Below are 15,418 nucleotides of genomic sequence, written 5' to 3' on the forward strand. Positions count from 1 at the left end.
TGCAGGAATGGGCGTGGTCTGACGGCAGCTTTTGTCGCTCAGAGTAAAGTGAACAATAACGTGTCACCGACAGTAGATGATACAGTTTGTAAATGGACCTGTGTGCACAACTTAATTTCAGGTGAGTACTCCTTTACATAATATCGGGTGTTTTACCATTTGCAGACTTTTGTTTTACATAGTTGTAAAACTGTCTACGTAGGCTACTCGTATACAAGTTTCGAATGACTCAATATTTCAACTAGGTAGTATTGCAAAGGATACAATGTGTGTTGGGCTAGTGTAGGTGTACAATCACCTCCTTTCAACAGTGTATTCGTCGGAAATTGTATATCCGCTTCTTTTCTATCATGGGTTAACCTCTATATTTTTTACATTTGTTTTGCTGTTTTTCATGACTCTTGAAGTTGTAATTATTTTTAGGCTACATTTCGCACCGGTGAGCCGCACACAATTTGCTTATCTGATTCTGCCAGTAGTGACGTTTTACAGTGTAGTGCCACTTAGTGCACCATGCAGATAAGATGTGGCGGATACTGTGGTTTACCGTGCAGTATATCACTGAAATATCTCAGCAAGGATTCCTATGCTGCCACATACTGTAGGTCAGCAGCTCCTTTGAAAAAATCATCTTTGTTTTTTTGAATGGGCTCTTTCACATGTAAGGTGGGCTATAAGATAAACTCCACGCCGCATGGTTTATGACACAGGAAGACACAAAGACTTCAGTTTATGTTTTCCCTTCTGAGATAATAACAAGGTTTGATAGCAGTGCCTGATCTGATTGAAGCTCTGGCTCTCTGTTGTGTCTGTTGGGAGTCTAAGAGCACAGCTGTATTTCCTCCAGCTTCCTTATTTTAGATCCAAGCTTCCTTGTAACCACTTTGGGGGATTAGGGGAGTGTGTGTGTGTGTGTGTGTGTGTGTGTGTGTGTGTGTGTGTGTGTGTGTGTGTGTGTGTGTGTGTGTGTGTGTGTGTGTGTGTGTGTGTGTGTGTGTGTGTGTGTGTGTGTGTGTGTGTGTGTGTGTGTGTGTGTGTGTGTGTGTGTGTGTGTGTGTGTGTGTGTGTGTGTGTGTGTGAACTTAGTATAGATCACACACACATTGAATCTTGTGTGGTTATATTGACAACATGTTGCACACAAGGCTCAGTTAATAATAATAAGGTCTAATGGAGTTACAAATCAGATTGAGCATAACAACAATTGAGTGAGGCTTTTCAGTTAGACATGAGGAAACAATGAACATAGTGGTGGGAAATATGAAGGCTATACATGTAATGGTGTAATCCAGTATTGAACTTTGTTCTAAGGTAATAACTTGGGGAGACATTGAATATCACTGTAAAACTGTGAATAACAATCAGTTATCATAATTCAACAACACATGATGAGCAGAATGACTCCGCTTCACATGGTTAAGTCTTTTGTGGTAACCTTATCATTAGACATTGGATCATCTTGCCAAAATATGTTATGACCACAGATTGTAACACCACAAACATCCACAATGAGATAATGTGGAAATACAACAACTTTTGGATAGTTTTTAGGTGATGACTGCAACAGGTGCACCTTAAAATTCATTAACGCAAACAGAAATAATCTCAAAATAAAACCTGTCATTTATTGGTTATTGTATAATGTATACGCCTTTGTGTCAATCTGTGTCACTTTGCCTGGGAGACAGGTTCAGAGTCCATCATTATTCTTCGTAATTTGTTAAAATGAGATCCTTGGAGTGAACACATTGTACTACCACATAAGACATGAGACCTTTCCTTACAAAGACCCCTCAGTCTTCTACAAAATGTCACCCTCTTAGAAGTTTGGAAGGGATTCCTAAATACGTCTAAACTTTGTTTTGTTATTAATAGATAGGTAGATCTAAAAGTTATGCTAGTGAAGTAGTCGCCCATAAGGATGGCGATGGATCCAAAATGTCCAATTCAGCCAACAATTCAGCAATGACAATACATCTAAATTAGTTTATAAGTGTGATTTTGGGAAAACAAACTGAGCTGAGCTGTGACAAGCTGTTCATAATGCTGCAAACACAAAGAACTGATAGAAAAGACTTCCTAGTAGTTCCTCCTGCTGCAGGGTAAAGCAACTCAATACACTCTGTTGTAGTCACTTTTTCCCTTTGAGCTTCAGGACAGAGAGTCGTTTAAGGCAGGGAGATCAAACATGTTGGCTACGCCTCAGCTGCGGCTTTGACTATTTGAGCTCAGTCAGATGACCTGATTAATTCAAGCTATTACTTCAGTCACTCAACATGACACCCTATAACCTCATGCACAAACCACAAAGTGCTTACAAGACACTTTATATCAGTCTAGTTTTTGACAAATGTTGTCTTGAGCAGCTTTGTAGCGCTCATCATGTCTCAAAAATCGATTAGTCAATCCTTCAGTTTCTTAATTGTGAGGTTTTGGTGCGTGTATCTTATTTCATAGTAGATTATGTATTTATGGCTTTGCTCTTTTGCACTTTTAAAGGAAGAAACATAAGTGTTATTCTCAGGCTTGATGAAAGTATTATTAGCCTTTATTAAAATAATCTGACATTATATAGATTAAATGACCAGTCAATTCATCAAGAATTCAAAGTCATACCCTTCAAAAATTGAAACATTGATAAATTGCAGTTTGAGGGTTATATTTTATAACCTGTACACCCACTTGCTGCTTTAGGCAGCTGTTGCCCTGAAGTGCCCTCTTCAGCTCAAACGATTCTTGAGTTTACCCGGGATACCTGAAACAACATTTTAAATAACAACCTAACCCAAAGTGATTACAAAACACTCTTAATTTAACTCCAAAAATGCAGACAGACCGCAGATTCTCTTTAATTTGAGACGCCAACCTTTTTGTCTGTCCTGTAGGGAGTATGAAAACAAACAGCAACACTTCCTGGCACAGTCATGCTCCTTGGAAAGCAGTCTTGATCATGGCCAATGCCAATTCAAAGTGTGTGTGTGTGCGTGTGGATCTATTTTTGTTGCTCATCATGTCTATGTGACGCACTTAGTGTATCCTGTGCTTGTAGCATTTGGATCACTTTACACCCTGTGACCTCGTGTGGAAGTTTACTTCTGTTGCCTCATTATGGCCACAGTGGCTACATATATATAGACATTTGTATTGATTGGGATAAACCCCTTGAGATGCACCATCTCGTTTTCAAGGGGGTCCCGACAATAGCAACAACTTACAGACATACATAAACAAAAAGACAAAATGCAAAACATGACACATTCAAGCAATGCATACAATCATTACAATTTGAGACAGTCAAGCAAATCAGTTTCATCAATAATAATAATAATTAAAGCTGCAAGCAGCGTTGAGCGGGTCTTCGACGTTCCGCAGGCTGTTGTCCGCACGTCGACGTGTCAACGTACGGAGAAATGGTGAGATTTCAGATTTCACATAGAGCTGTTGAGGGCCGGACCATTAGCCATCATCTGAAGTCTGGTGCTATTTGGATGATTTTCCATTGAATTAGGACAACATTGGATTTTTTGGTGAGGGATGCGTTTCCATGGAAACGGCATTCGTTGAGATTTCAGATTTCACGTAGAGCTGTTGAGGCATGGACCATCAGCCATCATATGAAGTCTGGTGCTGTTTGGACCATTTTCCATTGAATTAGGACAACACCGTGTTTCATGGCGAGGGACGTGTTGCCATGGAAACGGCATATGATGACATCCCCTAATTGACATAGAGCTGCTGAGGGCCAGACCATTAGTCAACATCTGAAGTCTGGTGCCGTTTGGAACCTTTTCCATTGAATTAGGGCAACACCGTGTTTCACGGCGAGGGAGGCGTTGCCATGGAAACGGCATACAGTGAGATTTCAGATTGAACTTGGAGCTGTTGAGGCATGGACCGGTGATATAAAAGTGAAGATTGGGGGACGATGGGACAGTGTCCATTGGATTTACAGCGACACCGTCGTTTATGGCGAGGGAAGCGTTGGCATGGAAACGGCATACATTGAGATTTCCGATTTCATGTAGAGCTGTTGAGGGCCGTACCATTAATGATAGTCTGAAGTCTGGTGCTGTTTGGATGATTTTCCATTGACTTACAACAACATGGGATTTTTTGGCGAGGGACGCGTTGCCATGGCAACGGCATACATTGAGATGTCCGATCTCACGTAGAGCTGTTGAGGGCCGGACCATTGATGATAGTCTGAAGTCTGGTGGTGTTTAGATGATTTTCCATTGAATTACGACAACATGATGTTTGATGGCGAGGGATGCGTTACCATGGCAACGCGAAATGATGACATCCCATAATTGACATAGAGCTGTTGAGGGCCGGAGCATTAGCCATCATATGAAGTCTGGGGCTGTTTGGACGATTTTCCATTGACTTACAACAACATGGGATTTTTTGGCGAGGGATGCGTTGCCATGGAAACGGCATATGTTGAGATTTCAAATTTCACGTAGGGCTGTTGAGGGCCGGACCATTGATGATAGTCTGAAGTCTGGTGGTGTTTGGATGATTTTCCATTGAATTACGACGACATGATGTTTGACGGCGAGGGATGCGTTTCCATGGAAACGGCATCCGTTGAGATTTCAGATTTCACTTGGAGCTGTTGAGGGCCGGACCATTGATGATAGTCTGAAGTCTGGTGCTGTTTGGACGATTTTCCATTGACTTACAACAACATCGGATGTTTTGGCGAGGGATGCCGTTTCCATGGAAACGGCATACGTTGAGATTTCAGATTTCACTTGGAGCTGTTGAGGCATGGACCAGTGATATAAAAGTGAAGATTGGGGGACGATGGGACCTTGTCCATTGCATTTACAGCGACACCGTTGTTTATGGCGAAGGATCCGTTGCTATGGTAACGCCAAATTAAGTAACATCAGATTTGACCTAGAGCTGTTCAGGGCTGTGGTGCTAAACGTCATGTGAAGTTTGGTGGCGTTCTGAGAATGTCAGTTTGAGTTATGACATCATCGGGTTCCATGGCGAGGGCCCGGCAAAAATCGTACGAACGCGAAGTTTGGCGACCAATCACGGCTACGCCGTGCGAAAGAAAAAAATTCTCGTGATAACTTAAGCTCTCCCATGTCTGGCGAAGCTACCCGAGGAATTTCGAGGCGTACGATAAAAGTCCCTAGGAGGAGATAGATTTCGTAGGTACGCGAAATAGGGCAAAAAACGCGATAAAATCGCGTTTTTTCGACACCAAATTCAAAATGGCCGACTTCCTGTACGTTATTTGTTACCCCTCCAAGAGGCTTTTTGGTTCGTCTCCGCACTCTAGATATGCGTGGCGAGTTTCGCTCGTTTACGTGAAAGTTAAAATAGGGGGAGTTAACGTCAAAAACGGAAGTGGGCGTGGCCTACGCAATTTTTTACGTTAAGTTCCGGGACCAATGACGTACTTCAAGTTGCCACACTTTTGACGCGTGTGCAAAATTTGGTGAGTTTTCACATATGCTGCGGGGCTCAAAAGGGCGCGCAAAAGATTAAAATAATAATCATAATAAATAATCGGTCCAATTTCAATCTTGTTCGATTTAACATTGAGGTGGATGGGAGCACCTCACTGTAGGCCGTCCGGCCTACCCACTGCGCCACCTCTCATGGGCTTTTGGCCCTTTTTTACCCTGTTTTGAGGGGGTTTTGCTTGGTTATCGCTCGCTTCGCGAGCGACTACGATGATTGTTACGATATCAATTATGCGATTTGCAGTCACGTGGGCTTCGCCCACGTGACTGGGCTCACGCGGTCTATCAGCCGACATTATTTACGAACATTTTCGGTGCTTTAGTCGGTCGTTTACCCTGTTTTTGGCAGGTTTATCGGTCGCTGCGCGACCGATTTTTTCCAATTTCAATAGGGTCTTCGCCGACCTAGGTCTCAGACCCTAATAATATCAGTACATGACGTCTGCGGAATCTGAGGAATCCTCACATTTGTCTACGTGCTTTTTACTTTTTACTTGGCATGTCTGGACATAATGTTTGCTTTTCCACTCACATCATTATAGCAGAAAAGCGAAACTGTTTGGTTAGAGAATGTGTCAAATGTTGCAGACATGCTTCGCCCTCCCTGTGATATGCTATGTGCAAAAAGTGAGTTACAGCTTGTTTGAGACTCGCAGCATGTGGCTTAAATATTTGAACAATCTGAGATGCTTTGCATTCGATTGAACCAGTACACCACTAGCATGAATGCTTCAAAACCACAAGGGTATTCTATTCCATAGCAATTTCTTGTGAACTTGTCAGCCAAAGTGACAGCTGCAGTAGAAAACAAAAAAGCCTCTACCCTTCTTTCTGTATAGCAAAAACGTCTTGTAATTCAGTAAAATAAAATAAATTCACCATCTGTGTTATTCTCCTCCTTATTTACAGGCATTCTGTCCGGGGTCGCAGCTGTATCTATGGTAACAATGCCAGCTTTGTTTTTGGAGCTTTTTTGTATCCGCAGTAAGAATGGATTTAGAAGTATTTCATGCATAAAGAATTAATGTAATCACTACTCCAAAACACTGATGAACAGTTCTGCATTAAGGGGGCGTGTAAAGGATATACTGTAGGGCTGAACGATATATCGTGTCATGGCGATAACCGCGATATGCGCATGCGCGATATTCACACCGCAGGGACTTGCGGTTTTATTCATTTAAAAAAAAAAAAATGCTGACGCACTTTAGCACAGAATTCAAAATAAACATACCCTTATTACTTATCGAAACTGCACATACAGTATATCCGATTAAAGCTGAGACTCCACAGATTATCTAAGTATAGTATCATCACTAAGCGATCCGATCTCGCGACAGGGGAAGCAAACACAGACATCACAACACATACCTTTACGGAGCTTTTACGGGAGATCGTCTCACCGTAGCTGTCAATCTGATCAAAAGACGTGTTCAATGGCATTAAAACGAGAAAAAACGTGGCTGAATCGGTTGATCCATAGGTTGATAATGTATCTGTGGCTTTGAAGCAATTGTTTATCCATAATTCCATTTTTATGTAAAAATCGGAGCACAAAAGTTAGCTGCTAATGGTAACCACCAGAGTGTATGCAGCTTCCGGTTTTGGCTACGCGTCACTCTCACTCCTTTTTTGTTCATGGCTTGGTGTGTGTAGAATTGCCCCTAGATTCCATTGGCTCTAGCGGTTATAAAGAGATTTCATTCGTCAAAATCGACCAAGGGGGGCCAGAGATATGGAAAATCCACCCAAATGACCCCAGAAGTGTTTTTTTTGTTGTTGCTAAATCTCTCTAAAAAAGGTCAAATATCACTTGTTTTGCGTCAATCTTGATACAGGGTACTTATTATATGTTGTACTTTGGATTACTAAAGCTTTTAGTCTACTAGCCCATCATTCAAGGGTAGTTTTCACTATAAGTAAAAAAAAAAATGTGGACACTATAATTTACAGGTTTTTTTTACTATGTTCAATCTGAATTTTCTTTAAAATAAAAAACATCTATATTGATTCTGACTTTTCTACATTCAACTCACAGGTTTATCATTGCTTTGAGAGAAAAGATTATTAATTTAACCCTTTTAGAATGGTCATTTGTTCTGGGAATGTCACTTTCGAGCCTGAGACCTGAAAAACAGGCTCAGTGCTTAACCCTCTACACTAGAGGGTTTTAAGTAACACGTCATGTTACAATTATTTTTGCTGCTTGCTACAAAAGGAAAACTTGCGCGGCTCTCATGTCAGGGGTACTTGAGTGAGTGACATGCAAGCTCTGCATGCACAGCAAACCACCAATCACAATCATTCTTGATCAGATCACAGCAGGCCCCGCCCAGCTAGTTTGCAGACCATCAAAACACTGGTAAAAAATTAGCGAGGCACAGGAGGACAATACCTTCATCCGGTTAAATATAGTTACAAAAAACGCAATATATATCGCAGGGGGGGAAAAAAATCGCAATGTCATTTTTTTCAATATCGTGCAGCCCTAATGTACTGTAAGTTCAAAGCAGAAAAGCAGAAAAAACTATTTTAAACTGACTATTAAGGCCTTTTTTTTTTTTAGGTCACAGCAAAGTAAATTCAGCTGTATGTACATAGGAATTTACCACACACACACACACACACACACACACACACACACACACACACACACACACACACACACACACACACACACACACACACACACACACACACACACACACACACACACACACACACACACACACACACACACACACACACACACACACACACACACACACACACACACACACACACACACACACACACACACACATACCATGTATACATCACTTCAGGGGATATTACATTGACTTGCATGCATTTCCTGGAGACTTATCCTAACCATAACCAACACATACCTAACCCTAACCCTTATCCTTACCCTAATCCTAAACCTAACCAAGTCTTCACCCTAACATTAATGATTCCCTTCATGGGGACCTCCAATTTGTCTCCATAAGGGAGGCGAGTCCCCACATGACTGTGTAAACAGATTTAGGTCCCCACAAGTATAGTAATGCTAGGCCACACACTAGGGGTGTAACGGTTCACAAACATTTCGGTTCGGTACGTACCTCGGTTTTTAGGTCACGGTTCGGTTCGGTACGTTTTCGGTACAGCAGAAAAAATTATCACAAAACATTAAAAAAAATTTTTAAATTATTATTAAACTGTGAATAATGTATTCACTCAAATAAATACAAAATATAATAAAATAAACATTAAGGTGCAGCTTTTCGATGAACTGAAATAATCTGTATTTGAACTGTACTGTACTAGTACCTAAGCAGCCAGTTTGACATTAGGACTTGCTTGTCATTGTATTTTCATGTTGTTTGAAAGAAAGATGAACTTGTCGACATTGCTTGCCGAAAGGGCAGATCTGCTGGCACTAACAATGTCTCCTGCCGTGGAGAACACACCCTCTCGCTAGGGACAGAGGTAGTAGCAGATACAGCCAGGTAGCGCTTTGCTAACATGGCAACATAAGGATATTTGCCGTTTGTAATAGCTTTGGCTCGGTCTGAAGTGTTTGCGAGTGGTGGAGGCTTAAATGCTAGTGGGAGTTGGGTTTACACTTCAGTCTTTTGGTACCGGTGATATTCACGTTCGGGTGATGCCTTTTCAAATGAGTGTGCAAGTTTGATGTATTGCCAGCCGCGTAACCAATGTTAGTTGAACAATGCCGACAAACAGCTTTGGTTCGGTCCACCTGTCTTTGTCCGTCATCCTTGTACGTAACTGCGAAACCAAAATGTTCCCAAACCGGAGACTTCAATGATGCTGGAGGCTCAACTTTATCTGCGTTCGCCATATCGACAGTTCCTCAAATTACTGACTACATTTGAACGCATCCCTCTGACCAGCTCGTCCAATTAAATGACTTGCTCGCTCTATGACGCGTTGATCACAATGGGTGCAAATTACTCTGAATGCTGCGACGCAGCACCTGATATTACTTCCAAGAAGTTGTTCACGTTCTCAATTTTTTACGTTTAACGTTATATGCGTTCGGTACACTTCGGTACACATGTGTACCGAACCGAAGGGCCCGTACCGAATAATTTCGGTACGGGTACCGAATAATTTCGGACCGTTACACCCCTACCACACACACACACACACACACACACACACACACACACACACACACACACACACACACACACACACACACACACACACACACACACACACACACACACACACACACACACACACACACACACACACACACACACACACACACACACACACACACACACACACACACACACACTACACTTTCTTGGGAAACCCCCTTTGTATCCTTACTTCTTCCTATCTGCCTTCCTCCCCCCTGATGGTTTTATCACACTACTCCAGTGGCATACAGTACATCCTTATGCTGTCCATTCATGCCTTGGATTGGATATTTTTTTTACAGTAGCTCCTCCAATTAGAACATTTAATGAAGCTTTTCAAGACATATTTTTCTGTTTGTTGCACATTTTGGCCATTTGTGTGTGTATACATTCTGTAGTCCCTGAGGAGGAAATAATCCCTGGTCAGTCAGGCAAGGCAGTTTTATACACACACACACACACACACACACACACACACACACACACACACACACACACACACACACACACACACACACACACACACACACACACACACACACACACACACACACACACACACACACACACACACACACACACACACACACACACACACACACACACACACACACACACACACACACACACACACACACACACACACACCGGTCCAAGAAGACTTCCTCATATTGTCCGATACAGGAAATCACTTATCCCCTGTTGCTCACACTAAATTAAAAGTTAAACCAGTTTCTTTGCAACTTTTGAAGGTCAATATGTGTGTTTTTCTGCATGTTTGTTTATCACAGCATTGAGTTTTGTAGATGGTTCTTATCAAAGGTAAAAGAAAAACAGTCTGTTTAGAGCAGGATGACATGCTGTTTCGGCTGTTTGACTGATTTGTAGTTCAAACTCTCAGCGGAGATGTGGAGAGAAAAGGGAAGCGAAGCAGCCATTCAGCTACTTCTTCCTCGACAGATTTACAGTGTCATTTTTGTTATCTCCTTGAGAAAGAAACTAAAAAAAGGAATTTCATGATGTTGGCTTTACCAGAAACCCCTTTAAACACACCATACACTTCCCTATGTGGAAATGCAAGTGCTGTCACACTGTACTTTAGTTTCAGGTATTGCATGCTTGCTGTTTAGGGGATACACTCTGCAGGTGCTTTCCTTGTCTTCCTCTTTGTCCAGCTCTATGCCCATCTGTGTCAATACACCCCATGCTATCTTAGGTTGGGGGTTTCCAATCAAGAAAACATACACCCCCACCGCAGCACCACCTTTCTCTTGCTCTACAAACGCACTTCCACACGTCGCTGTCAGGTCCTTCCTGTTTTCAGCGTGCCTGAACGGAAATGACTGCCCCTGTTTATTTCTGTTTGGCCACATTGTTTATGACTCCAGTTGACCACTGCGATGCATGCCGATGACTGCCCGAGTAGATAAGGTGTAGGCGTATCAGGAACTATTTCACGTTGTTAACTGTAAAGGTTCAACGAGTGGTCTTGTGGTCTTTCTATTAGTACTTCTCTCTGTGTTTTGAAAGATTTTACTGGCACTAATGTGGCAAAAGAAACGATGTGTACAAACAAAATGAAGGAAATTTGGGATTATGTAGTCTCTACCTGACCACTTTGATAAAATGGTGGAATATGGCTGTAAGGTTCACAGTTATGTAGTTAAGAAAGGTCAAAGGATTGACTGTGATTGGTGATATTTGTAAACTCACATGCACTTTCCCATGCCTGTGTTTCGATTGGACTCTGTTTACTTCACCATGTAACACTCACGCTTCTATTGGTTAGCGCTCCAACACATTGCACGTGATTGGCTAAGAGGAGGGGCATTGCCAACACATCTCTAAGGGGTTGACCAGTCACAACGGAGCCGGCCAGCTAACCAATCAGAGCAGACTGGGCTCTGGTTTCAGACAGAGGGTGAAAAGAGGTGCTGTAGCACAGGCAGTATGAGAAAAGCACCCTTTTTAAAGAATGTAAACAAAAAACAAAACCTTAAAATTAGCATAATATTTCCTCTTTAAGTGCTTTGTCTTAGTACATTAATTCCCAGTGATCTTACCTGACCACATACACAGAGTGTTTAACTTAGTTGTGTTTGATTGCTTAAAGGTGGGGTAGGTACGTTTCAGAAACCGGCTCGAGTGCACTAAAATTTGAAAGTACACAACCGAAAAGAATCCGCCCCTTCCTTCAGACTTCCTTACAGAGCACCTCCTCCAACACACATGAACGCGCACAGGTTGGCTATATAGTTCAGGGGAATTGTAAACCATACAAAACAGATAATTACCTGTCCAAGAGAAAAAGAGCGACCACGGCAGATTTCAACTCGGTGTGTATGGGGGTTATTCCCTATCTTTATTCAAGAGCGTGGTATTTAAATTTGAGAGCATACTTTATTGATTTCCTTCACTCAAACCCTGTCATCGCACCAAAGACAAACCAAAGAGTAACCGCCCTTACGGGATGCTGTAAAAAGTACAGCGAACGCACCCGCAAGGACACCTGGCCTCCTATTGGTTGAGGGATTTTGACAGGATTGTTGCACAAAAGTTTTGAGTGCGCTCAGAATAAATCTGAGAGCAGAACAAATCTGTAAGCAGCAATATATCTGAGTGCAAGCGTACAGTTTGAGCAGAAGCAGAGCAAATCTAAGTGCAAGCAGGCACTATTTGAGTGCGAGGACAGGGTTTGAGGGAAATAAATACATAAAGTATGCTCTCAAATTTAAATACCACGCTCTTGAATAAAGATAGGGAATAACCCCCATGTGTTCCATCAGTAGTCGCCATCGTTGAAAAGAAACTCCGATGTTGACTCTGGTTTGAATTCTCCTAGTTTCCACTTTTTTTTTGTTCCTAATTTGCTCCGTTACATTATTTCTTTTACCACCAGTAGACGATGTTGAACCTAACTCTGCCATGGTGAAAGTGGCCGCCTGTTGCTGGCGAGTCATTGAAGTACTGCTGCAATGCACGCCCAATGACGGCACGCCCAATGAGGGCACGAGATACATTTGTGCGTGCACGAGATGGAAGGCTGACAGACAGGGCGGCAATTTATCTGTACTGTAAAAAGTACAGTAGTGGTTGTACTTTTTACAGTATTACGGCTTCCACAGATGACATTTTTTTATGGATTTTTTGTCAAAGCACTTAAGATATTCATTGCTATCGGGATGTTAAGAGCATTCCATGGAATATTACAAAAAGTGTATCTCGAGCCGGTTTCTGAAACTTACCTACCCCACCTTTAATGTAGTTTAAACAAACTCAAATTCCCTTTCTACTGGTGTTTGTCAGTTAAATTGTGCTTGTAAGATTAGATAAAGTCTTTGTATAAGATATACACAAATAAGCATGTGAACTTTGAACAGAAGTTTATCAAAATACAGACTTATATTTACATAATTTACAATAATAAGAGCTTTCAACATCCAACAAAAAGCTGTTGGTGCTTTTGTGTTTTAAGAAGAACATTTTCTATGACTTTCTGCAGACTGTGGTTTTTCTAAGCTAGTTATTTGGAATGGTTGTGAATGAGATGATGCATCTAGTTTTAAGATAAGTGTTTTCTTTTTTTCTCTCTCTTTCTGTCTCTCTCTCTCTGTCTAAAAATAGCGTGTTGTCTGCCCACTCATTCTGACAGAGAGGAAATGCTGCGTATGTGTCAGCTCCTACACTGCATTAATAGTTTCCGTCAGAAAGTCTAAAAGAGTGTGTAAGTTTGCATATGTGTGCAGGCAAGAGATCATACTTGCATGAGAAACATTTTGCATGCATGTGTGGGGAATGCACATTATAATTTGTGTATCCAAACTGTTCTGTTGATCAATTCCATCCAGTCTGTTTTGTAATGTATGAAAGAAGAAGAGTGATACAAGAAACACTCCTTTGACACATCATGTACACCATAGACCCCGATATAAGACAGAGACAAACAATGAACACACCAGAGGCAACCGGAAACTTGTGGTCAAACGTTCAGCTGCTGAGGCAGCGGCGCTGCTAACTCGCTGTTTCTGAAAGCACTGCTTTTCTGAGAGAGATCAAGGTTAATCCATCACCAAATCCTTTAATTTGACTACGCGTGTGTGTTGTGTGTGCGCGTGTGCGTGTCAGCAAAATGTTGTGAGTCAGAGGTCTTTACACACTCCGACACCTGCACATAGAAACACTCCCCCCCCACCTCTTTCTTCTCTCACTGTCCTTCTTCAACTCTCCTCACACACACGCACACACGCACACGCACACATCACTACCTCACACCGTCACACAAGAGGAAATGTACTCTGCAATGACTCGTTCACAGCACCTCCCTCTCTCTCTCTCTCCCTCCCTCCCTCCCCCTCTCTCTCTCTCCCTCCCTCCCTCTCTCTCTCTCTCTCTCTCCGTCACACACTTGTTAGTTTCAGTACAGACAGTGCAGTGTGTGTATGTAAAAGACCTGCAAGACTGGTCGGTCGGTACCTGCACAGGGTAAGTTTATGTAATATTATCTCTACTTCACACCTGTTGTACTTTGACTGGTAGACCTGGGCAGTGGGAGATGGATGAGGATGGTTTCAGTTGTGTTGATGCCTTGTGTGATGCGACAGATATACATCTTGATCGTTTGATTTCGCATTATTGCTGGCTTAAATGTTAAATAATGAGTTTTAAAAAACAGCTTTCTGCCTATTTTCTAAAGATCGTGTTTGTGTCAGTGAGAATTGATATGATACGTTTCTGGTGCTTACTTTACTCTAAGGTTATGGTCGGCCTTTTGGTGTCAAAGATGTCATACAAAGATCATTTTTGGTCATTATGTTTAGAGCAAAGTAGATCTTTAAAGAATATTCCTAGGACCAAAGCATTGTGTTCCTACATGGTGACAGGAATCAAATTAGCACATAGTGTTTGTTGTGGTTTAAAAGCTTCATTTATGGTGTATAAATACATTTCAACTGGAACTTATCAAGTGGGTGTTCGTGTTAAGGTAGATTTGACCAAACTATGAATTTAGTGTTGCGGAGGTTTCAGAGGTGACTTATAAACCTGTGTGGGACCTGAGAAAAAATTAACAAGCTGAAGAGTAAAACAAGGCTATTTATAGGAACACTTTCTACAAGTGTTGGTGTTACTGTGTGACTGCAGCACCTTCAATTTGAATATGTGTCTGTGTGTAGCCGTTTGTGGGGGAAAACTTGAAACACTAAACTTTACTTATTCAATCATGTAACCCTTCAGCATTGCTTACATGTTAACTGGAGGCAATATATTTCACACAGGTATACAAAAAAAGAAACATATCGAGTCCCATGCAGGTACTGTAGAGATGATATTATTGTCAGCCCGCCTTTGAAGTTGAAGAGTTTTAAATAACTTCATGCAATGTATCTGTGTTATTTTACACTCTGCTGTCAGCAAGCAGACAGAAAAAAGAAAAGCAGTCCACTGACCCACATGTAGTGTGAAGCAGGCATTCCTACCCTCTGGACTGACTCTTCCTGTCCATGTCTTTTTTCTGATAAAGATGATAGACCCACAATGCACGTGAGACATGACCAACAGGGACCCCTGGGATAGCTCAAGCAGTATCCGCAGCATGGAGCCAACAGGTAACAACACAACACACACACACTTTATGCAGATGATGCTGATATGCAATGGATCTTCCTGGAATCCTCAAATGTCCTCTTGGATTCGCACTTGGTTATCTGTAGACATTTGGTACATTGCCTCTGACTTTTAAATGTTATTTATTCCCTATAACATACATCTCATAATTGCTCA

General features: G+C 41.8%; 1 protein-coding gene across 3 annotated transcripts in view; it reads left to right on the forward strand.

Moving 5' to 3' along the window:
• The first annotated feature begins 33 nt into the window (after nucleotides 1-33).
• Nucleotides 34-15,418, forward strand: part of LOC117446757 (phosphoinositide 3-kinase regulatory subunit 6) — a 31,092-nt gene continuing 15,707 nt past the window's right edge. The window contains exons 1-2 of one of the 3 annotated variants that reach the window (XM_034083163.2): nucleotides 34-121; nucleotides 15,159-15,243. In XM_034083163.2, the coding sequence (XP_033939054.1) occupies nucleotides 15,186-15,243 (58 nt within the window). In that variant the 5' untranslated portion in view covers nucleotides 34-121; nucleotides 15,159-15,185. Of the gene's footprint in view, nucleotides 122-6,404; nucleotides 6,428-14,041; nucleotides 14,123-15,158; nucleotides 15,244-15,418 lie in introns of those variants that run through there. The other 2 variants (XM_034083171.2, XM_034083156.2) reach the window with 2 other exon arrangements.

This window comes from Pseudochaenichthys georgianus, chromosome 1 (assembly GCF_902827115.2).
Source record: "Pseudochaenichthys georgianus chromosome 1, fPseGeo1.2, whole genome shotgun sequence".
NCBI lineage: Eukaryota > Metazoa > Chordata > Actinopteri > Perciformes > Channichthyidae > Pseudochaenichthys > Pseudochaenichthys georgianus.